General features: G+C 40.9%; 1 protein-coding gene across 1 annotated transcript in view; it reads left to right on the top strand.

Annotated features, from left to right (window-relative positions):
- LOC124605329 (vacuolar protein sorting-associated protein 13D) overlaps positions 1-23576 on the top strand; it is a 552708-nt gene that overhangs the window by 23501 nt on the left and 505631 nt on the right. Inside the window, exons 4-8 of the mRNA XM_047136935.1 lie at positions 405-647; positions 858-1025; positions 10689-11024; positions 15280-15587; positions 16541-16879. Of these exons, the coding sequence (XP_046992891.1) occupies positions 405-647; positions 858-1025; positions 10689-11024; positions 15280-15587; positions 16541-16879 (1394 nt within the window). The remainder of the gene's footprint in view (positions 1-404; positions 648-857; positions 1026-10688; positions 11025-15279; positions 15588-16540; positions 16880-23576) is intronic.

Raw genomic sequence — 23576 nt, 5'->3', positions numbered from 1 at the left:
TATGCCATATGGCTGCATAACAGAGATGACTTATGTGCTGTTTGGTTGATAGTATCAGTAATATCTAATTTCTCAGTTTACACTCATCTGAGTGCTTGATTCATAAAAATATTAATTGTTTGAGGGAATGTTCAGTTAGTTGGCCTTTCTGCTGATTGTGAATATTCGATTGTAAGAGGCAAAGAAATATTTCATTTTATAGTTACAATGTATTCCACTGTGAGTGTCTTTCGCTTTCATGAACTTTATACTTTATGTTCCTCTGTGTGCTATTATAAATAATTTTCAATTTTAGCAAATGTATTTTTTTCTTTCCTTTAGTTTCTCAAATTAAAGGAAATATTTTTCTGTGTAAATCAGTTTTAAGTATCTACATAATATTTATATATCATCTATATTTTCAGTTAAGAATAAAGGATGTTCATGTGCGCTATGAGGATGATGTAACTGTACCTGGAGAGATGTTTGTATGTGGTGTGACTATTGACTCACTGACTGCTCAAAGCTGCGATGATAAATGGATACCACGATTCACAAATTGGGAGGCAAGAGGCACCAGTTTCAAACTTGTGGAGCTGAACACACTTGCTCTGTATTGGGACACTGTAAATACATTGCTGGGGAATTTACCTTTAGACGAACTGGCTGTGAGTATACCAGGTTTCATTTAAAGTGTAGTTTTGCCGTTTCAGTAATGGTTAAGAGTTGCAGATGTCTGCCGGATGAAATTTAAGTAACTGGATGTAATGGGACACGTATGATATTTCAAGAAAATAAAATTTTCTAGAATACTTAAGTCAATTACTTAACATTATTATTTTTTAACTTTATGGCTAATGAAAGTTACACAATTTTAGGTAAAAATGTCGAAATCATCTACATGGGAGCACCATTTTTTGATGTCTCCTGTGAGCGCACAGGCACATATTAAACGGAACAGGAGTGAACAACCGCTACGTTCAAAGACACAGCCACGTATTGTGTGTGATCTGCAGCTAGATGAGGTCCCGTTAACTCTGGTGGATGTAAGTGAAAGAAAAATTAAGATAGTAATCTCATATGTAGTCATTGTTTAATGGTTGCTAGTTGGCGATGGTAAGAGCAGTGTTAGTTGTCGTAACTGTCAACTTTGTGAGTTAAGACAAATGGTACTGCTCAGTGAACTCTTAGTATTTTAAGGATTTAGGGAGGGGGAAGGGTTGTTGATGTAGACTCATTATGTGTTATGAGTAGCAGATAATTTGATCTCCGACTTCACATGGTAACTAGTTCAGGTAATATTACTGCCAAATAGTACCTTGTACTACACACGTAAAAGAAAGTTTTGCATCACCTCGGATCCGAGAGTTCCAGAACCCATACAGAAAATTGCAGTAGGGATCAATATAAACATCATCTCCACCCTTTTCATTGCTTTTAAAATGACACATTGCATGTTGTACCATCACACAACGAGACTTTCAGTTAGCCTTCTGCCGCCAAGCAGTGTGTCAGCAGTGCACAAGTAGCAGGAAGTGGCTTATTTAGCGTTCATATAAGTGTTGTAGTCAAGTTGAAAATTTGGTTGAGTGTTCTTAGCGCACTTGTTTAGTTAAATCCACCAAATCATTGTGTAGTTTCGTATTTAGCATGGGCAGATTTGCATTTTAATATATGTGATGTGATGTGTAAAGTCACGTAGTAGTCTGTCATTTGTTTATTTCTTTCAAATAGGCTTTGTACGTTACTGAGAGTACAGTTAGCCTTCTGCCGCTGAGCAGTGTGTCAGCAGTGCACAAGTAGCAGTGTTACTGCATTTACTAGGCAGTCTTGTATTTTAATAACCGTTTAAATTTTGTGTCGAATTGTTTGTGCTCTCTGTAGATTAGTTCAGACGTTCTTTGCACAACAGTATTTAGCATGGATAGGGACTGCGACTGCTGTGTTCGGATGCGGGCTGAGTCGGCATCCCTTCGCTCCGAGCTTCAGGCAGTGTTGGCTTCATTCACACAGCTTGAGGCTGTTGCCAATGGGATTCACTGTGGGGGTCCGGACAGGGGTTTGTCGGGGACGGCCAGTTCGTCCCACGCATCCCTCGATCGGACTATGGCTGTGGCTGCCCGGGATACTGCCCACATTGAGGCTGACCCCTCACCCATGGTAGAGTGGGAGGTCGTCTTGAGGTGTGGCAGGGGGCAAAAGACATTCCAGAGGGCTGAACAGAAGGCCTCTCCAGTTTGTCTGATGAAACGGTTTCAGTCTCTGTCTCTGCCTGATACTGATCTTCGGCCGGACGTGGCTGCTTGTCCTGATCCAGAGGTTGCCCCTCGGTCTGCAAGATCCGGGTGGTCGCAGAGGGTGGACTTACTGGTAGTTGGGAGCTCCAATGTTAGGTGCGTAATGGGCCCCCTTAGGGATATGGCTGCAAGGGAGGGGAAGAAAACCAATGTGCACTCTGGGGGGGGAGTCATCCCAGATGTGGAAAGGGTCCTTTCGGATGCCATGAAGGGTACAGAGTGCGCTCATCTGCAGGTGGTCACTCATGTTGGCACCAATGATGTGTGTCGCCATGAATCAGAGGAAATCCTCTCTGGCTTCCGACGGCTATCTGATTTGGTGGAGACTGCCAGTCTCGCTAGCGGGATGAAAGCAGAGCTCACCATCTGCAGCATCGTCGATAGGACTGACTGCGGACCTTTGGTACAGAGCCGAGTAGAACGTCTGAATCAGAGGCTGAGATGGTTCTGCGACCGTGTGGGCTGCGGATTCCTTGACTTGTGCCATGGGGTTGTGGGGTTTCGGGTTCCACTGGATAGGTCAGGAGTCCACTACACACAGCAGGCGGCTACAAGGGTAGCAGGGATTGTGTGGCATGGACTGGGCGTTTCTTTTTTTTAGGTTAGATGGCCTAAGGCAAGTACAGAAAGGGCAACAGCCTCAAAGGGTGCGGAACAAAGCGGCAATCGGTATTGTAATTGTAAACTGTCAAAGCTTCATGGGTAAAGTACCGGAACTTCAAGTGCTGATAGAAAGCACCGAAGCTGAAATCGTTATAGGTACAGAAAGCTGGCTGAAGCCAGAGATAAATTCTGCCGAAATTTTTACAAAGGCACAGACGGTGTTTAGAAAGGATAGATTGCATGCAACCGGTGGTGGCATGTTTGTTGCCGTTAGTATTAGTTTATCCTGTAGTGAAATAGAAGTGGATAGTTCATGTGAATTATTATAGGTGGAGGTTATACTCAACAACCGAGCTAGGTTAATAATTGGCTCCATTTACCAACCTCCCGACTCAGCAGCATTCGTGGCAGAACAACTGAGAGAAAATCTGGAATACATTTCACATAAATTTCCGCAGCATGTCATAGTCTTAGGTGGAGATTTCAATTTACCAGATGTAGACTGCGACACTCAGATGTTTAGGACGGGTGATAGGGACAGAGCATCGAGTGACATTATACTGAGTGCACTGCCCGAAAATTACCTCGAGCAATTAAACAGTGAACAGACTCGTGGAGGTAACATCTTGGACCTACTGATAACAAACAGACCTGAACTTTTCAACTCTGTAAGCATAGAACAGGGAATCAGTGATCATAAGGCCGTTGCAGCATCCCTGAATATGGAAGTAAATAGGAATATAAGAAAAAAGGGAGGAAGGTTTATCTGTTTAGCAAGAGTAATAGACATTTTCAGACTACCTAACACATCAAAACGAAAATTTCTGTTCCGACACTGACAGTGTTGAGTGTTTATGGAAAAAGTTCAAGGCAATCGTAAAATGTGTTAGTGCTGAGTAAAACTGTGAGGGACGGGAAAAACCCACCGTGGTTCAACAACAAAGTTAGGAAACTACTGCGAAAGCAAATAGAGCGTCACTGCAAATTTAAACACAGCCAAAAACTTCTCAGACAAACAGAAGCTAAACGATGTCAAAGTTAGCGTAAGGAGGGCTATGCGTGAAGCATTCAGTGAATTCAAAAGTAAAATTCTATGTACTGACTTGACAGAAAATCCTAGGAAGTTCTGGTCTTACATTAAATCAGTGAGCGGATCGAAACAGCGTATCCAGCCAGGTAGATGCCATTTTCCTTGACTTCTGGAAGGTGTTCGATACAGTTCCGCACTGTCGCCTTATCAGCCTATGGAATATCAGACCTGCTGTGTGGCTGGATTGAAGACTTTTTAGCAAACAGAACACAGCATGTTGTTCTCAATGGAAAGACTTCTACAGAAGTTAAAGTAATCTCTGGCGTGCTGCAGGGGAGTGTTATGGGACCATTGCTTTTCACAATGTATATAAATGACCTCGTAAATAGTGTCGGAAGTTCCATGTGGCTTTTCGCGGGTGATGCTGTAGTATACAGAGAAGTTGCAGCATTAGAAAATTGCAGCAAAATGCAGGAAGATCTGCAGCGGATAGGCACTTGGTGCAGGGAGTGGCAACTGACCCTTAACATAGACAAATGTAATGTATTGCGAATACATAGAAAGGAGGATCCTTTATTCTATGATTATATGATAGCGGAACAAACACTGGTAGCAGTTACTTCTGTAAAATATCTGGGAGTATGTGTATGAATGATTTGAAGTGCAATGATCATATAAAATTAATTGTTGGTAAAGCAGGTGCCAGGTTGAGATTCATTGGGAGAGTCCTTAGAAAATGTAGTCCACCAACAAAGGAGTTGGCTTACAAAACACTCGTTCGACCTATACTTGAGTGTTGCTCATCAGTGTGGGATCCGTACCAGGTCGGGTTGACAGAGGAGATGGAGAAGATCCAAAGATGAGCAGTGTGTTTCGTCGCAGGGTTATTTGGTAAGCGTGATAACGTTACGGGGATGTTTAACAAACTCAAGTGGCAGACTCTGCAAGAGAGGCGCTCTGCATCGCGGTGTAGGTTGCTGTCCAGGTTTCGAGAGGGTGTGTTTCTGGATGAGGTATCGAATATATTGCCTCCCCCTACTTATACCTCCTGAGGAGATGACGAATGTAAAATTAGAGAGATTCAAGTGCGCATGGAGGCTTTCCAGCAGTCGTTCTTCCTGTGAACCATACGCGACTGGAACAGGAATGGGAGGTAATGACAGTGGCACGTAAAGTGCCCTCCACACCACACTGTTGGGTGGCTTGTGGAGTGTAAATGTAGATGTAGATGGTGGTCCAGATTGCTGTACTCTCCAGTACCTCTAATACCGAGCAGCACGTCCTCTTGCATTGATGCATGCCTTTATTCATCGTGGCATACTATCCACAAATTTATCAGGCACTGTTGGTCCAGATTGTCCCACTCCTCAACTGCAGTTCGGCGTAGATCCCTCAGAGTGGATCGTGGGTCACATCGTCCATAAGCAGCCCTCCCTTTTCAATCTGTACCAGGCATGTTTGGTAGGGTTCAATCTGGAGAATATGCTGGCCACTCTAGTTGAGCGATGTTGTTACCCTGAAGGAAGTCATTGACAAAATGTGCATTGTGGCGGCGCAAATTGTCGTCCATGAAGACGAATGTCTTACCAATATGCTGTTGATATGGTTACATTATCGGTCGGAGGATGGCATTCACGTATTGTACAGCTGTTACGGCGCCTTTATATGACTACCAGTGGCGTAAATCGGGTCCCATGTAATGCCACCCTAAAACATGGGGGTACCTCCACCTTGCTGCACTCGCTGGACAGTGTGTCTAAGGTGTTCAGACTGACTGGGTTGTCTCCAAACACATGTCCAACGATTGTCTGGTTGAAGGCATATGCGACACTCATCAGTAAAGAGAACATGATGCTAATCCTGAGCGGTCCATTTGGCATGTTGTTGGGCCCATCTGTATTTTGCTGCATGGTGTCGTAGTTACAAAGATGGACCTTGCCATGGACATCAGGATTGAAGTTGCGCATCGTGCAGCCTAGTGCGCACAGTTTGGGTCATAACACGACGTCCTGTGGCTGCACAAAAAGCGTTAATCAACATGGTGGCATTGCTTTCAGGGTTCCTCCAAGCCATGATCTGTAGATAGTGACCATCCGCTGCAGTAGTAGCCCTTGGGCGGCCCGAGTGAGGCATGTCATCGACAGTTCCTGTCTCTCTGTATCTCCTCCATGTCTGAACAACATCGCTTTGGTTCACTCTGAGATGCATGGACACTTCCCTTGTTGAGAGCCCTTCCTGGCACAAAGTAACAATGTGGATGCAATCGAACTGCAGTATGGACGGTCTAGGCACGGTTGAATTGCAGACAACATGAGCCGTGTACCTCCTTCCTGGTGGAATGAGTGAAACTGATCAGCTGTTGGACCTGTGTGTCTAATAGGCGCTGCTCATGCATGGTTGTTTACATCTTTGGGCGGGTTTAGTGAGATCTCTGAACAGTCAAAGGGACTGTGTCTGTGATACAATATCCACAGTCAGTGTCTGTTTTCAGGAGTTCTGGGAACCAGGGTGATGCAAAACTTTTTTTGATATGTGTATTTTAGGATTGTGGGTTTGATGTTCAATATTGGTGACTTTTTAATACTTTTTTTTAAAGGCAAGCACTCAAGTATGAACTGTATGTTATAAATGATAAAGAAATGCTTGATGTGTGTGGATCAGTTAATAACATAAATACATCGTTAATTTGTTGCTGTACATAACATTTTAATTAAATTTACTTGTCACCACTTTGAAGGTCATTTTAAGAAGATAAGCTACAGGATTTGGTTTTATAACGGTGGCTGTTTGTATTTAACGTAGGTTACAAGGTTACCAGCACACAAACTCTCCTATTCCCGTTCAGTACCAATTAGTTGTAGTGAGCAGCAATGTGATTTTGTATTTAGAAAAATAGTTGTTTGCCTTCAAAGTTTCATGCAGTGGTAAAACAGCTTTTCCTAATTCAGTGTAAAACATTGGTTGCACAAAAATATATAGATAAATATGATTCAACAGTTACTTTCAGAATCTACATCTACCTACATCTACATTGATACTCCGCAAGCCACCCAACGGTGTGTGGCGGAGGGCACTTTACGTGCCACTGTCATTACCTCCCTTTCCTGTTCCAGTCGCGTATGGTTCGCGGGAAGAACGACTGTCTGAAAGCCTCCGTGCGCGCTCTAATCTCTCTAATTTTACATTCGTGATCTCCTCGGGAAGTATAAGTAGGGGGAAGCAATATATTCGATACCTCATCCAGAAACGCACCCTCTCGAAACCTGGCGAGCAAGCTACACCGCGATGCAGAGCGCCTCTCTTGCAGAGTCTGCCACTTGAGTTTATTAAACATCTCCGTAACGCTATCACGGTTACCAAATAACCCAGTGACGAAACGCGCCGCTCTTCTTTGGATCTTCTCTATCTCCTCCGTCAACCCGACCTGGTACGGATCCCACACTGATGAGCAATACTCAAGTATAGGTCGAACGAGTGTTTTGTAAGCCACCTCCTTTGTTGATGGACTACATTTTCTAAGCACTCTCCCAATGAATCTCAACCTGGTACCTGCCTTACCAACAATTAGTTTTATATGATCATTCCACTTCAAATCGTTCCGTACGCATACTCCCAGATATTTTACAGAAGTAACTGCTACCAGTGTTTGTTCCGCTATCATATAATCACACAATAAAGGATCCTTCTTTCTATGTATTCGCAATACATTACATTTGTCTATGTTAAGGGTCAGTTGCCACTCCCTGCACCAAGTGCCTATCCGCTGCAGATCTTCCTGTATTTCGCTACAATTTTCTAATGCAGCAACTTCTCTGTATACTACAGCATCATCCGCGAAAAGCCGCATGGAACTTCCGACACTATCTACTAGGTCATTTATATATGCTGTGAAAAGCAATGGTCCCATAACACTCCCCTGTGGCACGCCAGAGGTTACTTTAACGTCTGTAGACGTCTCTCCATTGATAACAACATGCTGTGTTCTGTTTGCTAAAAAGTCTTCAATCCAGCCACACAGCTGGTCTGATATTCCGTAGGCTCTTACTTTGTTTATCAGGCGACAGTGCGGAACTGTATCGAACGCCTTCCGGAAGTCAAGAAAAATAGCATCTACCTGGGAGCCTGTATCTAATATTTTCTGGGTCTCATGAACAAATAAGGCGAGTTGGGTCTCACACGATCGCTGTTTCCGGAATCCATGTTGATTCCTACATAGTAGATTCTGGGTTTCCAGAAATGACATGATACGCGAGCAAAAAACATGTTCTAAAATTCTACAAGAGATCGACGTAAGAGATATAGGTCTATAGTTTTGCGCATCTGCTCGACGACCCTTCTTGAAGACTGGGACTATCTGTGCTCTTTTCCAATCATTTGGAACCCTCCGTTCCTCTAGAGACTTGCGGTACACGGCTGTTAGAAGGGGGGCAAGTTCTTTCGCGTACTCTGTGTAGAATCGAATTGGTATCCCGTCAGGTCCAGTGGACTTTCCTCTATTGAGTGATTCCAGTTGCTTTTCTATTCCTCACTACTTCATTTTTCTGTGACTATCTGAACAGAAAAAACACGTCAATACAAAAACTGGTGATACACACACACACACACACACACACACACACACACACACACGTTAGCATAGATAATACTCTCTTTGCTTATTGAAAAATTTTTCAGCTTAAAATATAATTCCTGTCTTACCCCTATTTAATCTTACTGATACCTTCCAGTGCCTCCAGGTCTCTTGAATATATGCAATCTTCTGTCACATTTTTTAAACCATATGTTAGCAATGATTATGTTGTGGTCTGCAGAGAATTCTACCTGGGACTTCCACTTTATTTCTTTCCCTCAGTTCATGTCATCCTAATATTTTTCATTCTCTTCCTCCAGTAAAATTCCAATCCCTCATCACTATTAAATTTTCAGCTTCCTTAACACACTCAATAATTTTCGTTTATATAAACATAAATTTGTTAAATATCATCATCATCATCATCATCTGCTTACTAATGGGCATGCATACTTGTGCTACAACGATCAATGGTGAAGTTGTGCCTATCTTGATTATGATAATCCATCCACTTTGCTTGTAAATTATTTAATATTTGGCCAGTATCAAGGATTAGCTCATCTTCAGAAATTTAAACAACAATATGGAAAGGATAGATTACTGCTCACCGTACAGAGGAGGTGTTAGTCGCATAAAGTCACAATGGAAAGATTGTTAAAATGTTAAACACTGCAACTGCATCTGACAGAGCGGCGATCAGGGATGGGTGGTTGGTGTAAAGAAAAGGTGTGAGGCAGGCAGGGGGGAAGGATAGCAGGATAAGGGTTGGGGAAGATGCTAGTGCTGCCTAGCAGAGCATGCAGGGACTAGATGGAGACAGAACACGGCTGCTACATTGGGAGGCTGTTTTGTGGGGGGGATAAGAGATAAGAGAAGAGGAAAGGACTTGCAGGTGCCTTGGCAAGATACATGTGTGTAGCATTGGAGTGGGAGCAGGGAAGGGATAGGAAGGTCTGAGACAAGGGACTAGCAAAGGTATGGGCCAAGGAGGTTATGGGAATGAAAGATATGTCACAGGTTGAGGTCCTACCTGTGCAGTTCAGAAAAACTGATGTTCATAGGAAGAATCCAGATGGCATGGGCTGTGCAGCAGTCATTAATGTGAACGTACCATTGGGTGGCATGTTCAGCAACTTGGTCGGTGCTCTTCTGTGGCTGAACAGTGGGTATGTGGGAAGTGTAGAAGACTTGAGAGACAAGGGATGGGAGATCTGTTCATGGACGAGGTTCGGATGATAATAGGGGCTGGGAAGCCCTCTGTGAGGCACTTGGCATTTTTGGAGAGAGACTGCTTGTCACTACAGGTGTGACGACTGTCAGTGGTTAGGTTGTATGGAAGGGACTTCATGGTATGAATTGATTTTTGCTTATTTCATTTGTGTTTTGCTTGTTGGCTGTGATCATCCAAGAATGAAGAGTATTATGTGGCTGTAGACAGCGAGTACATCCTCCCTGTGTTATAGACAATGCAGTGGTAATTACAAATGATGAAAATTGGGAATCAGTGCGTATGGATAAGAAATTGTTTTAAAAAACTTTCTTCTTTCAATTTTAGCGTTTTTTGATGAATGTGGCTATTCTTTAGAATCACTCTCTAGCAAACTTTACATTAGTAGTTTAGTAGTTAAGAGATCACAAGCTTTTTATGCACTGTAATGATACTTAAATTCACATTGCTAACACAGCTGAACAATTAGTGGAGGCAGTGGGTAACAGGAATGAAGTCTCACAGTGAACTGGAAAAATGCAGAAACGAGAGAAATAAGATACACATTAAAATGCTATCTGTTAGGTTGTGATGTGATGAGAATCCACGAGTGAGGCTGCAGTGAAATGGGCCTCATATTCTACCACAGCTAAATAACAGATCAAACATGTTCCTCAAACCTACTGCAGCAGTCAACTACTCAACCAGCATGTTGGCACTAAAATGCTGTGGCCATAAACCTTGGGGCACTGCTCGTTGCAACTGCTGTAGCAGTTCACCATAGGATTACACTTCAGTGCTGCGAGATTCCCATCTTGCTGTTGGAGTCCTCAATAAATATGATAGTTGCTGTTTTGTAAGTGGAGAAAAGACAAAAATACGAGCTGCGGCTCACTTCTGATACTCATAGTAAGAAACCTTTGTGATTTCATGTTTGATGAAACCTTTCTGTTGTTTAGTTTACTGTGTTACAGTGATAAATAATAAAATGATTTGTTCCAGTGGCAGTATGCACAGATGGTAGGCTGCATAAAAGGCCTTAACAAAGTAGGAAAACTGTTCAGACGGCAACGTTGGCGCCCAACGGAGCAGCCGTCAGTCTGTCCTCGGCAGTGGTGGCTGTATGCTGCTCGCTGCCATGACTTGCTCTTGCCAGATACACCCTTGACAGGTAGTGCAGGTTGGCAGCAAGCACTTTCACGTGCCAAAGATAATGTGCAGTATGTAAAACTGTATTCCCATAGTCTGGCCAACCCGGGTGCGGCCCCATTAGACAAGCAGCTGCGCACCCGCATAGAAACTGAACGAAGCTTGGATGAACTACGGATTCTTCGTGAGGTTTGTAAATGCACTGTAATTTTTTTGCTTAGTCTTGTATGTATTTTGGTTTTTCATTTGCAAAACACTCCAAAAATATGTATTAATGAAATGTATGACATAATGGTTATGTATGAAGTTGTAGAAATCAGTAATTGGTGGTTGTGAACACCAATAATCCAAATGAAGTTGGGCTTGATAAACGAGTAATTTATTTTCTATTGTTGCTATGTTTCATGTACCAGAAAGCAAGTGCTTTCATATTCATTTACACTGTATTTTGGAGTGAGTGAGGGTGGGGGGGTGGGGGTGGGGGGGGTGGGGTGGGGTGGGGTGGGGTGGGAGAGAGAGAGAGAGAGAGAGAGAGAGAGAGAGAGAGAGAGAGAGAGAATTCATAATTGTTGACAGTGATAAGCATGCAAGACTACACTGGACTTGCAGTATATTTTGAAAGGCGACAGGCAGCTCTGAGTTACTACCATGACAGTAGTCACTTTAACTAGTAAACCTTCCACTTGACTACCTGTCCCATGTGTCTGCTAAATTGTTTTTGCCCATTAATTGTGTTTGTTGTTGATAGGATGCATCAGAGGTTATCACAGTTATCAGAATCTGAATGAACCTCAGTGCTGTAATAGTGTTAATGAAATGGTGGCCCTGTCATTATTTTGTCAGTTGTTGATGAGTGATTAGTATATCAACATGGGATTGATGTTTTGTAAAAGTTATGGCACAAGTTTATGTATTAAAATTGGACAAAAATACATGTTAAGTGTGATGAGAAAAATAAAACATGATCTGATGGTAGCAAAAATATGCAAAGAACAGTTAACAATCCTGTATGGCGGCTAGTTGACAAAGACTAATGTTTGAATGTTTGAACTATTTGCTCTGGCTCAGATTATGGATAACAAAATCTGAAATTATCTAACACTGAATAGATTTAATAAATGTGTTTAACTATTAAGTGTCTGGAAGTGGTGAAAAGAGACCTCTGCTATGACTATGTAAGTCACTCGTGGACTAGGAAATATATTACATCAATGAATGACAATATTATGGAAAGGATAATTGCTACTCACTGTATAGAGGAGATGATGAGTCACAGACAGACATAACAAAAAGACTGCTATACATATAAGATTGCGGCCAAAAGCCCTTCTTATAAAGTTGAAAACACACACACACACACACACACACACACACACACACACACACACATTCACACAAGCACAACTCACACACATGTTACCACTGTTTCTGGCCACTGAGGCCAGACTGCCAACAACTGCACCTGATAGGAGAAGCAGTCTGTGGGTGATGGTGTTAAGGAGGAGACTGGGGCCGGGAGGGTGGTGGTGGTGGTGGAATGTATGGGACAGATCTTGCATCTAACTATGTTGCAAGGATATGAGCCATGAGGCAAGCAGTTGGGAACAGGGGTGGAGTAGGAGTGGACAGGAATATTGCGTAGGTTTGGTGGGCACCACAATACCACTGGGAGCAAAGGGGAGGATAGTGGGTCGAGTTTTCTTCAATTTAGGCCATGATGAGAGGTAGTTGAAACCCTGGCAGACAATGTGATTCAGTTGCTCCAGTACTGGGTGGTACTGAGTCACGAGAGGAGTGCTCCTTTGTGGCCAGGTGGTTGGTATGAGGGAGATGGTGGGTGATTGGAGACAGGGCATGGGAGATTTGTTTCTGTACAAGGTTGGGAGGGTAATTACAGTCTATCAAGACCTCAGTGAGACCCTGGTATGTCTAGAGAGGGACTGCTCATCAGTAAAGATGCAACAGCCATGGGTGGCTAGGCTGTATGGAAGGGATTTCTTGGATTGGGTGGCAACTGTAGAAATTGAGGTAGTGCTGATGGTTGTGGTAGGTTTGATACGGACTGAGGTACTGAGGAAGCTATCTTTGAGTTGGAGGTCAGCATCAAGAAAGGTGGCCTGTTGGGTTGAGGAGGACCAGTTGAAACGAATGGGGGGGGGGGGGGGGGAGGTGTTGAGATTCTGTAGGAATGGTTATAGGGTGTCCTCATCCTCAGTACAGATCAAGATGTCATCATTGAATCTGAACCAGGTGAGGGGTTTGGGATTCTGAGTGATTAGGAAGGATTCCTGTAGATGGGCCTAGAATAAGTTGGCATACAATGGTGACATGTAGGTGCCCATTGTTATACCATGGATATGTTTGTAGGTAAAGCCTTCAAAGGAGGAGTAATTGTGAGTGAGGAAATACTGGATCATGGTGACCAGGAAGGAGGTTGTAGGTTTGGAGTCAGTTGGGCATTGGGAACGGTAGTGTTGAATAACAGCAGGGCTCCTCCAAACTCCCCACACTTCTACCTTCTTTATGCTTCCTAAAGTTGATAAACCCAAACATCCAGAATACTCTGTTGTGGTTGGTTGCTGCGCGTCCACAGTCTCTCTGCTTTCTTGGACCAACCTATTAACCGTAACCTCTACCTAGCCCCTATATAAAAGACACCAACAGTTTCCACCATCAACTCTCAACAGTCCCTGTTCTTTTACCATGTGACACCATACACGTCGCTATCGATGCCACTTCCCTCTACACTAACATCCCCAATTCTCCCTTGCCACTATTGAACACTATATTTCCAAATGCCCAGCTGATACCAGACCTACAACCTCCTTCTTGGGTTTGGCCCTGTTCCATTGAATTACTTGTTTTATTATTGTCTGATTCATTATGATGTGAGAAACAGTTGACATGGTAATGCTGAACTTTGGAGTTCATGCAAATTGTGGGTCCCCTTATAACCGGTTGCTAAGCCAGTTAAAGATCGGAGGAATGCAAGGGCATACCCCCTGCATTAAGATTGTGTCTAGTGAAGCATTACAGTGTGCAAACCAACATTCTTCTTTTAATTATACTGTAATAAGTATGGAAATTAGCAGTCTGTCTTATTTGAATTGTATTGGGGCCTCAAACATGATTTCCCAGCAGCAAGCAAAAACATGTCTGTAGGAAACAGTTTCTCCTTTCCCATTGAGTAGATCAATTTTGATGAGTCTCGCATGAGGTAAGCATACTGTTTCAGGTTGCAAAAATATTTTCATTTCTTCTCCGGAGTGGAGAGTGTGCTGTTTTGAAATTTACTAGCAATTTAAAGCTGTGTGCCAGCCATAAACTTGAGTCCAGAACCTTATCTTTCACAGAGAGTGTTCTTACTGACGCAACTATTCAGGCATGGCTGATACCTGCCCTCACAGTCTTACTTCTGACAGTGCCTCATCTCCTACTTTCCAAACTTCAAAGAAGTTCTCATAAATACATCATACGACTAGCACTTCTGGAAGAAAGGATATTGTGGATAAATAGCTGTTCCACATTCAGGAAACAGTCTCTTCCTGAGGTTAGTTCATTCTGGAAGCAATCCCATAAACTGTGGTTAAGTCATTTCTCTACAGTATCCTTTCTTTCAGGAGTGCTAGTCCCACAAGGTATGCAGGACAACTTTTGTGAACTTTGAAATGTAGGAGGAAAAGGAAGTTACTGGCAGAAGTAAGGTCAAGTACAGGTTGTGAATTGTGCCTGGATAAATGAGTGTGTAAGAACATTTCGTGCAGAATGTCAGGTTTTGGGTTAAAGTCACAGTCCAGCACACAGTTTTAAAATGCCAGGAAATTTAAAATAATTCCTTAATAATCCAACCAATCCTGTTACTTTTGTATTAAATTAGTGTGTTGTGTCTGTGACACTAAGACTATACTAAATAGCTCTTACCTGAATTCTTCGAATTGATCAAGGTATCTCTCAAGCTTGTTTGGTCAGGGATTGTGTAAAAGGTTTGCAGTGTATTGTACTTCTCTAGCATAACAGATTATATTGTGTAACTGAAACAGTATATGCAGTTATAGTGTAATGTACATTGCGAATATGGGTGCATTGTGGATTAAAATGTGGTTATGTCAGAGATGGAAAATATGCAGTTCCTATATCCTGAGAACCATCTCAGCTAGTCAGTTTAATGTGGACTCTTAAGCTTTTAGCTACTTGGAATTTTTTGTGGATACAAAGCATTTTGAGAGGAAAAAATTGTTGAATTCTGAAAAATCTGGCAGGACTATCTTATATTCCGTTCTAGAACCTTTGAATTCATAGCCTGAGTTCTCACCATTGACAAATTTTATTATGTCTTAAATGTAAGGGTTTGATTGCAGATTTTTCTATGGTTTTGGATATCATCTAGATTACTGGAAAATTCTGGGGAACATTATGGCTTTAGTTTTCCTCTATTTCGTTACAGATAGCAATGAAACGAGTGCGTCCCCCTCAAGTTCCAGCTGCTGCGCCGCAAACGGGTTCGGGCCGTAGTGTGCTGATGCAGTGGTTTCCCCAGTGGTGGTATACCAGCCCATCTACATCAGCTTCTACTTCTACATCCTCCCAGCAGCAGACGGAACAGAATCCCATAGAAGATCAGTTACTTGACGCATTAGCAGACACACTAGAAAATAACACTTTGCTACGCCGTGATGTTGTATTTGGACAGTGCAATTTCACATTGAAGTGGGGTACTTTCAACTTGTGCACAAGTACTGAAGATCGGAAGAAGTAAGTAACTTTTGGAAATTTGGCTTGTTGCACATAGTGTGAAAATTTGTTCACTGCTACTTGGAATTCACTTGGTAGAAGTAGAATATTTTATAAATGAAAATAAAGGCAGTTAATGTAGGTTTATCTGATACTGAAATGGAACTTCTACTTCCCAGTGGCCAAAAGTGGGTGAACTGGAGCATGATGGACACACACACACAAGAAGTTAGAAAATAACTGAATTTGCAACTTTTAGAACTTACGGAAGTTTCTGTGTCAGGAGGATTGAAGATGAAAAATGAGGGGAGAAACTGTTACTCCAAACTCTAGAGTAAATGACAGGGACTCTACTCTTTCATCCCCATCCTTTAACTCTCATATCTCCATAGGCATCCTGTTATTTGTTTGGAGTTTAGTCCTCTTGCACCTGTGAATTACTGACTGCTCATTGTTCATATTTTGGTAGTCAGATTTTTATTATTTTTGTTCTTGTTATCTTCAGTTCCACACTACACTTGTCTCTCGTCTTAAGACATTTTTGGAATGAGTGTTTAGAAGGGTTGGCCCTTGTATCTTATGTGGATAGTATTGCAGCTCATTTAATAATGAGCAGGTATCAATAATGAAACTGTGCAATATGAAGGGTGGATTGATTTTTCAGAAATGAGTAAAGATAAAAGGATACTTATGTTAAACACATAGTGCAGTTCTATGTTTTTACCCAAAATATTTGTTTATTCTTTAAATAACTGTCTTTGTATGTATTATAATGTTGCTTGTTTCTATCACAACAGTTTTAAAACAAAGGGTTCAAATCATCTCACTGCCGTAGAGGATAGCATTGTAGGAAAACGTATATATTCTAATGACAAAACTTAAATTACAGCCTCTAGTTGTGTATTGAACATCTTACTGATTTGTTTATATTTGTCCCTAAGCTGTTGCTTAAAAAGTATATTATTTGTTTGTAGGACACCATTCATTGAGCTGCAGTTTGAGAATGTAAAACTTGATTTTGAATCACGGCCACGAACTGGATCGCATCGTTTCGATATTGAACTTGGGGCCATATACTTACGTGATCAGCTGACACAAGACTCAGTGTTTCCTGTGTTAATTGCACCTCAGAATCGTCCTGATTCTGCATCAGCCCTTCCTCGACCAGGGCCAGGTGGACGAACGCCTGCATCTGGTATCCAGAGATTTCTACTTAATACACGTGCAGCAACAGCAGGAGCTGGACCATCAGAAGAACCTCTTTTCTCACTTAGTTACGAGTACAAGCCTTTTGTTCCTGGAACTGACTGCAGGTCAGTGCATGACAGATATTTTGAATTAACAACCCCCCTTCCATGGCTTCTGTATTTTGTCATTACTGATGGATCAGCCGTGGTGACATTGTTTGTATTGTTGTAACATATAAAAATAACCTGTTCTGTGATTGTAACTAAATCTGAACATGATGTTTTGTTTGCTGATATTGCAATATTCATTTAAAAGGTTTGGTTTATGTAAGTGTGGTTTGTGTGTATTGGTGCTGCTTCTACTATGACATTTGACCATGTTGTCTATACCTGTATATGGCACATTATGAAATAAAATGTGCATAGTGCCTTTGTATGTGCATTAAGGTCTGACCAGAGCACAACACAGTTTTTATATCACTCACCATTCAGCTGTATGCAGGCGGCAAGTGTTTATTGTCCACACTGCTCCAGATCACATCTGAAAATGTTAATTACGATGTTCAGAGTAACATCAAACAAACTCGAAAATACACTTTCGTATATCCTGAAAATCCTTCTATGAAAATAAGAAGATACACTTTCCATTTGGTAAATGTTAATCATATGTGTGTGGCCAGAACTAATTACTGATTATACATTACTGTCCAAGTAAAATCAGAATATTTTTGCGCTCTAGTACTGCCTTGAAGTTTACAAATGCTGATGTTGTACTGTCAGTAAACTTGTTATAAACAAGAACCATGGCTTAGTTTCATAATGTTACTGAAGTTTCTCAGTGGTATAGACACAAATATCTTAATAATAATAATTCATGTTCATGCATACATATAAGCACTGTTAGCAAACAGCACTTTCCAATTGTTGGCAAATACGTACACTTCTATAAAACTACTTTCGTCTGATTGTTCACAATATTCGAAATACATTGCGATAACACATTAGCAGAAACTCTACTGTTTTCTGCATAATGCTTTGTACTTTAGGATATGGCACTGTCTGGCTGCTGGCACAAGTCCCAACATAGGCTGACTGCCTTGCGTCCATTGTAAGGGCAATGACCAACTCTGTTGACAATGCCTCAAATCAAATTACGAGCACCAGCACCAATGAAATGTTGAAATACTGCCCAAAGTTGCATGACAGTATGCTCACATCTTCTCACAATTTAGCGCACATCTATCTTGTGTTTATGGTTTTGGACAATAATTCTTCTGTGGAAGCTTAAATATTTATGTACCTGTTTGCATTATTGCCAATTTTATTTACTGCAAAATGCATTTGTATTTATGAATTACTGAATAAGTTTACTGCAGTAATAGCATTACATATTACAGAAAAAATATTGTTTTCTATAAGTGAAGTGTGTAATAAAAGAAGAATCTCTTTATCTAATGCAATGAAAATGAGAGATAGGGTGGGGCAGAGGAAGCTGTAATGGGGCTGACAGAGACACTAAATTACAAACCTATTAAAAATCCTTCAATCAGGGGAAAACAAGTAAAACAGGGAATGGAAGCATCTGTTTGTCTTACCCGTACTGCTCAGTATTTACAACAGAGCTCTTTGCCCTGTATCAGGCTATGTAGTACATCCGGTGACACAGGCTTTTAAATTGCGTCATCTACTCCGACTCTCGCAGTGCCCTTCAAAGCCTTTGTGTGTATGTATCATCCATCCCTTAGTGCAATGGGTCCAGGAAAGCTGTCATTTGCTCACTCTTGATGGAGCTACTGTGATGTTTGTGTGTGTTCCTGGTCACGTCTGTCTGACATGAAACGAGGCCACTGACGCTGTTGTCAAGGCTGCAGTCTCTTACCTCAGCCTGCTAGCTCTTATATCCCCTGCGATGATCTCTCTGTTGCTGTGTGCCAGCAGGTTGTGTCACTTTGCCATCGTTTAGTTTAGTTATGTAATGTTCTGTAGATCATTTTCTCGATCTTTTTTTTTTTTTTATCGATATGATGTGGAACAAGTCAGCTTACAAGATACATTTACACACACACATGAATAGTGCTAATATTAATATTTCTGAAATTTTTAGTTCTACACATGCAACTACATTTAGAGGTACAAATTTTTTTTTATCAGTTCTGAAACAGAAACTCATCCATGAAATAGAAGGAGTTGTCAAAAAGAAATGATTTTAAGCTAGATTTAAAACTTGATCTGCTATCTGCCAGACACTTTATGTTGTTGGACAAATGATCAAAGATTTTTGTTGCTGAATAATGTACTTCTTCTTGAGAAACTGACAGCTTCAATAATGGATAGGAAAGGTCATTTTTCCCTTTTGTGTTGTACATATGAACATCACTGTTCTTCGCAAATTGAGACGGATTATTTATAATGAATTTCATTAGCGAATATATGTACTCTGATTGTGCAGTTAAAATACCTAACTCCTTGAATAGGTGTCTACATGACGTCCTTGGGTGAACACCACTAATTGTTCTTACTGCTCACTTTTGTGCAATCAATACTTTATGTCTAAGTGGTGAGTTACCCCAGAAAACTATTCCATAAGACATAATTGAATGGAAATATGCAAAGTACGTTAGGGGGCTGATCTGTTTATTACCAATAGTAGCGATTATACAAAGAGCGAAAGAAGCCTAACTTAATTGTTTGAGAAGCTCAGTAATATGCTTCTTCCAGTTAAAGTTGTCATCAATGTGAACACCCAAAACTGTGGAGAAATCTACCCTGTTAACTGAGGTCTGTTCATATGCTACTATTTGGTGTACAAAACTGGATATAGTGAGTTTTTTTTTTTTTAATTTAGGGAGAGTCCATTTTCTGAGAACCACTTAATAATTTTTTGAAAGCTTGTGGTCTTGTGGTAGCGTTGTTGCTTCCCGCGCACAGGGTCCCGGGTTCGATTCCCGGCTGGGTCAAGATTTTCCCTGCCTCATGATGACTGGGTGTTGTGTGTTCATCATCATCATCATTTCATCATCATTGACTCGCAAGTCGCCAAAGTGGCGTCAAGTAAAAAGGACTTGCAATACGGCGGCCGAACTTCCCCTCATGGGGCCTCCCGGCCAACAATGCCATACGATCATTTCATTTTTCTGGAATGGGATTTATTATAACACCTGTGTCATCTGCAAAAAATACTAATTCTGCTTGCTGAACGTTAAGTGTGAGATCATTCACAGAGGACCCAAAATTGAACCCTGTGATAACTCCCCATTGACTAGAATTTACCACCCTCCCAACATTATTTGTGTTATTCAGCACAACTTTTTGCTTTCTGTTCGTTAAGTATGGTTCAAACCAGCTGTGTGTATAGCCTTCAGTTACATAAAACCTGAGTTTTTCTAAGAATGTGACATGATCCACACAGTCAAATGCCTTGGAAAGATCACAAAAAATACCGACTGGTGATAATTTGTTATTTAGGGCTTGTACTATTTGATGAGTAAATGTGTAGATAGCGTTCTCAGTCGAGTGACGCTTCCAGAATCCGAACTTTGACATGCTGAGTAAATAATTTTCACTTAAATGTGAGACTACTCTTGAATACATAGTTTTTTCAAATATTTGAGAAAATGAAGTCAGCAATGAGATTGGTCTGTAATTATTTAAGTCACTCTTGTCCCCTTTCTTATGAAGAGGTTTGACAGTTGCCTATTTCAATCTGTCTGGAAAAATTCCCTGTGCCAGCGAAGCATTACATATATCACGAAGGACTCCACTTATTAAATCAGAACAACACTTCCAAATTCTGTTAGAGAGTCCATCAACACCACATAAGCTCTTGTTTTTTCAGTATATTTATAATTCCCTTAATTTCAGTGGGGGATGTTGGTGCTATTTCTAAAGGCATAAAGTTATGGGGAATGACTTCTTAAGATGTTTTTTTGGTTCTTCAACTGAGCGCTTTAACCCTATTTTTGCTGCCACATTCAGAAAGTTATTGTTAAAAATACTTGCAACTTGTGAATTATCAGTCACATCATCGTCATTTAGCTTTATTGCTATGGTATGCTGTGCACTCTCAGGCTGCCCTGTTTCCCGTTTGACAATATTCCATATAATTTTAATCTTATTATCCACATTATTAATTTCTGTCAGAAGACATAAGCTTCTCGACTTCTTAATGACTTTCCTTAAAATATTACAGTATCTTTTGTAGTAAGTAAGTAACGTCAGATCCTGACGTATTCTGGCCTGTCAATATATTTCTCTCTTCCTCTTACACAACATCTTAATTCCCTTAGTAATCCACAGCTTACTTGACTTTGTAATGGCTTTTTTTGGATAAGGTTTAAGGAAAGAAACTGAAATATTGAGACAAATTTGCAGTGAAATAAATTGAATTTGGCATCAGCATCATTTTTTTGTATACTTCATCCCATTCTACCTCTTCTAGGATGCTCTTAAAACTCTGTATCCTGTTCGCATCAATAAGCCTCCCTGCCTTGTATGAACCTGCCTGAAACCCGTAAAGTGCTATGTGTTATTTCCATTAACTGTGCATAATGATCAGATAGCCCATTAACAACTGGGTACAAATTAATTGTTTCTGCCTGAGCACTGTCTATGAAAACGTTATTGATATGTGACCTACTATCCTGCTGCACACAAGTTGGAAAATTTACAACAGATACTAGATTGAAACAACCAAACAAAGATTCTAGCTCATTTTTCCTATCCGTTTCTTTTAAGAAATCTACATAAAAATCATCACAGACCACTAACTGCTTCTTTTTGTTTGACAGGTAGCTCAACAATGCCTCTAGATTTTTCATGAATAGCTGGAAGTTACCTTCAGGAGATCTGTAGATTGTTACAATTACTATAGAAGTATATTGCAGTAGCAACTCACAAGCACATGCTTCAGGAATCTGATCTACACAAAAACTATTTGTTTCAATATTTTTGACTTTGTGTCCAGTTTTTATATAAGTAGCAACTCCTCCTTTTTCCATGTTGACTCTACATGAATAAGATGCTAATCTGTAATCTCTTAAACTTAACTTCTCCATACCTGCAGTTACATGGTGTTCAGAGAGACACAAAACATCTATACCTTCAGAATTTAACCCATTTTCTAAGCATACAAGAAGCTCATCTATCTTATTTTTCAATCCTCTAATGTTCTGATGAACCACACAAATTTCATTTCTTCAGATACTGCTACATACATTATGGCACTGTTCTGTTTTAATCTCTTTCAGTACTCTCTTTCTGTAACCTTACTCTAACCTAAAAAATGTGTCCCTCTGACTCCAGTAATCACAGGTATTTTGTTTTGTCTGCATGTGGCCCCCTTACATTTTCTGCAAGATCAACTAATCTATCCTTCGCCCTCCTACGCTCCTATCCAGGTGCAGGCCATGACTAGAGTGACCCCACCTCCTAATTGTATCAACAGGCACAGCACAGATGTGAGATTTAGTTTCTGCCAACATTAACCCCCCCTCCCCCCTTCAGCACTCTGTTAACATGGTTGACAACTGTATTAACCCAGGGCTGGTCATGGCACTGCAAAACATCTACAAACCCCACACAAGTGTGAGCTGTTGCTGCTCCTATTACCGTATTTACTCGAATTTAAGCCGCACCTGAAAAATGAGACTTGAAATCGAGGAAAAAAAAAATTTCCCGAATCTAAGCCGCACCTGAAATCTGAGACTTGAAATTCAAGGGGAGAGAAAAGTTTTAGGCTGCACCTCCAAATTGAAACAAAGTTGGTCCATTGTAATATGAGACACAATTTAGGTCGAATGAATGACGATACAGCCATAGTAGTTCGGTTCGAGCCGTAAGCTTAGCAGTTACGCTTTACCAGGTAGCCGTTGCTATGCGTCAGGCGCTCCGTCCGTATTTATACGGGTACCCTTCCTTTTTCTCGTGCTTCGTCTGGTTTGAATTGATTGCTTATTTTTCTTTGATCTGATAAGTTCTGTTCTATTTGTTATAGGTGTTTCCGTCACTAAAAGCTGAAAATGCATTACTGTACTGTGTCATGCATTGTTTGTCGCATTCTGGTAATGAGTGTTTACAGCCTGTCGCCGCTCGTGGCATGGCTTGCTTTTGTGCACGCTACCGCCGCTTACAATTAAAAAAACAAAGAGAGGAATCGTCTCATTAGCGAAACAATGGCAAGAGACTGCTATTTGTTGTTACTTACACTGCTGCTTTCTTTGATAACGATCAACAAGAACCAAATAATAGACTACGTATGATAGATGATGTTCTGAACGAGAGTTAAGCGAAAATTTTTCTCCGTTTGAAAATCTTTGCAGACGCCTCTTTAGTACATTACATTCTGCACAGAAATTAGTCATCTTAGATTTAAAAATCTAGTCAATTGCCATGCTTCATTCCTGACTGTATCGCTATTAGGCAAAAGAATAATACGAATATAAACATGACATGTTATGTGTATTCTTTCGCATCTGCTGCTGTCTCACTCAGTTTTGTAAGCAGACAGGATTTAAATGAGATAGCAGCAAACACGAAAGAATACACGGCAAAATGTTTATATTCGTATTATTCTTATGGTGAAGAGAATACTGCATGTGATTCACAATTCATAAAAGTTCCTTTAAGCAACAATTTCTTCTCACAGGTAGGAAAAGATTCAGTACTCAGAGTTGGCCATATTGACAAACATCCCAAATAGTCTTGCCAGTTGGATTTTCGTAGTACATTGAAATGCTGCTACATTCAAAGATGAACAATACAGAATTTGTATTTACTTTGTTGGATAATGTTTGAAAATCCAGTGGTCGAAACTCAGGGCGGAGAA

The sequence above is a fragment of the Schistocerca americana genome, chromosome 3 (assembly GCF_021461395.2).
Source record: "Schistocerca americana isolate TAMUIC-IGC-003095 chromosome 3, iqSchAmer2.1, whole genome shotgun sequence".
Lineage (NCBI taxonomy): Eukaryota > Metazoa > Arthropoda > Insecta > Orthoptera > Acrididae > Schistocerca > Schistocerca americana.
The sequence above is the reverse complement of the archived record's forward strand: the minus strand, read 5'-3'. Positions and strand labels throughout refer to the sequence as shown.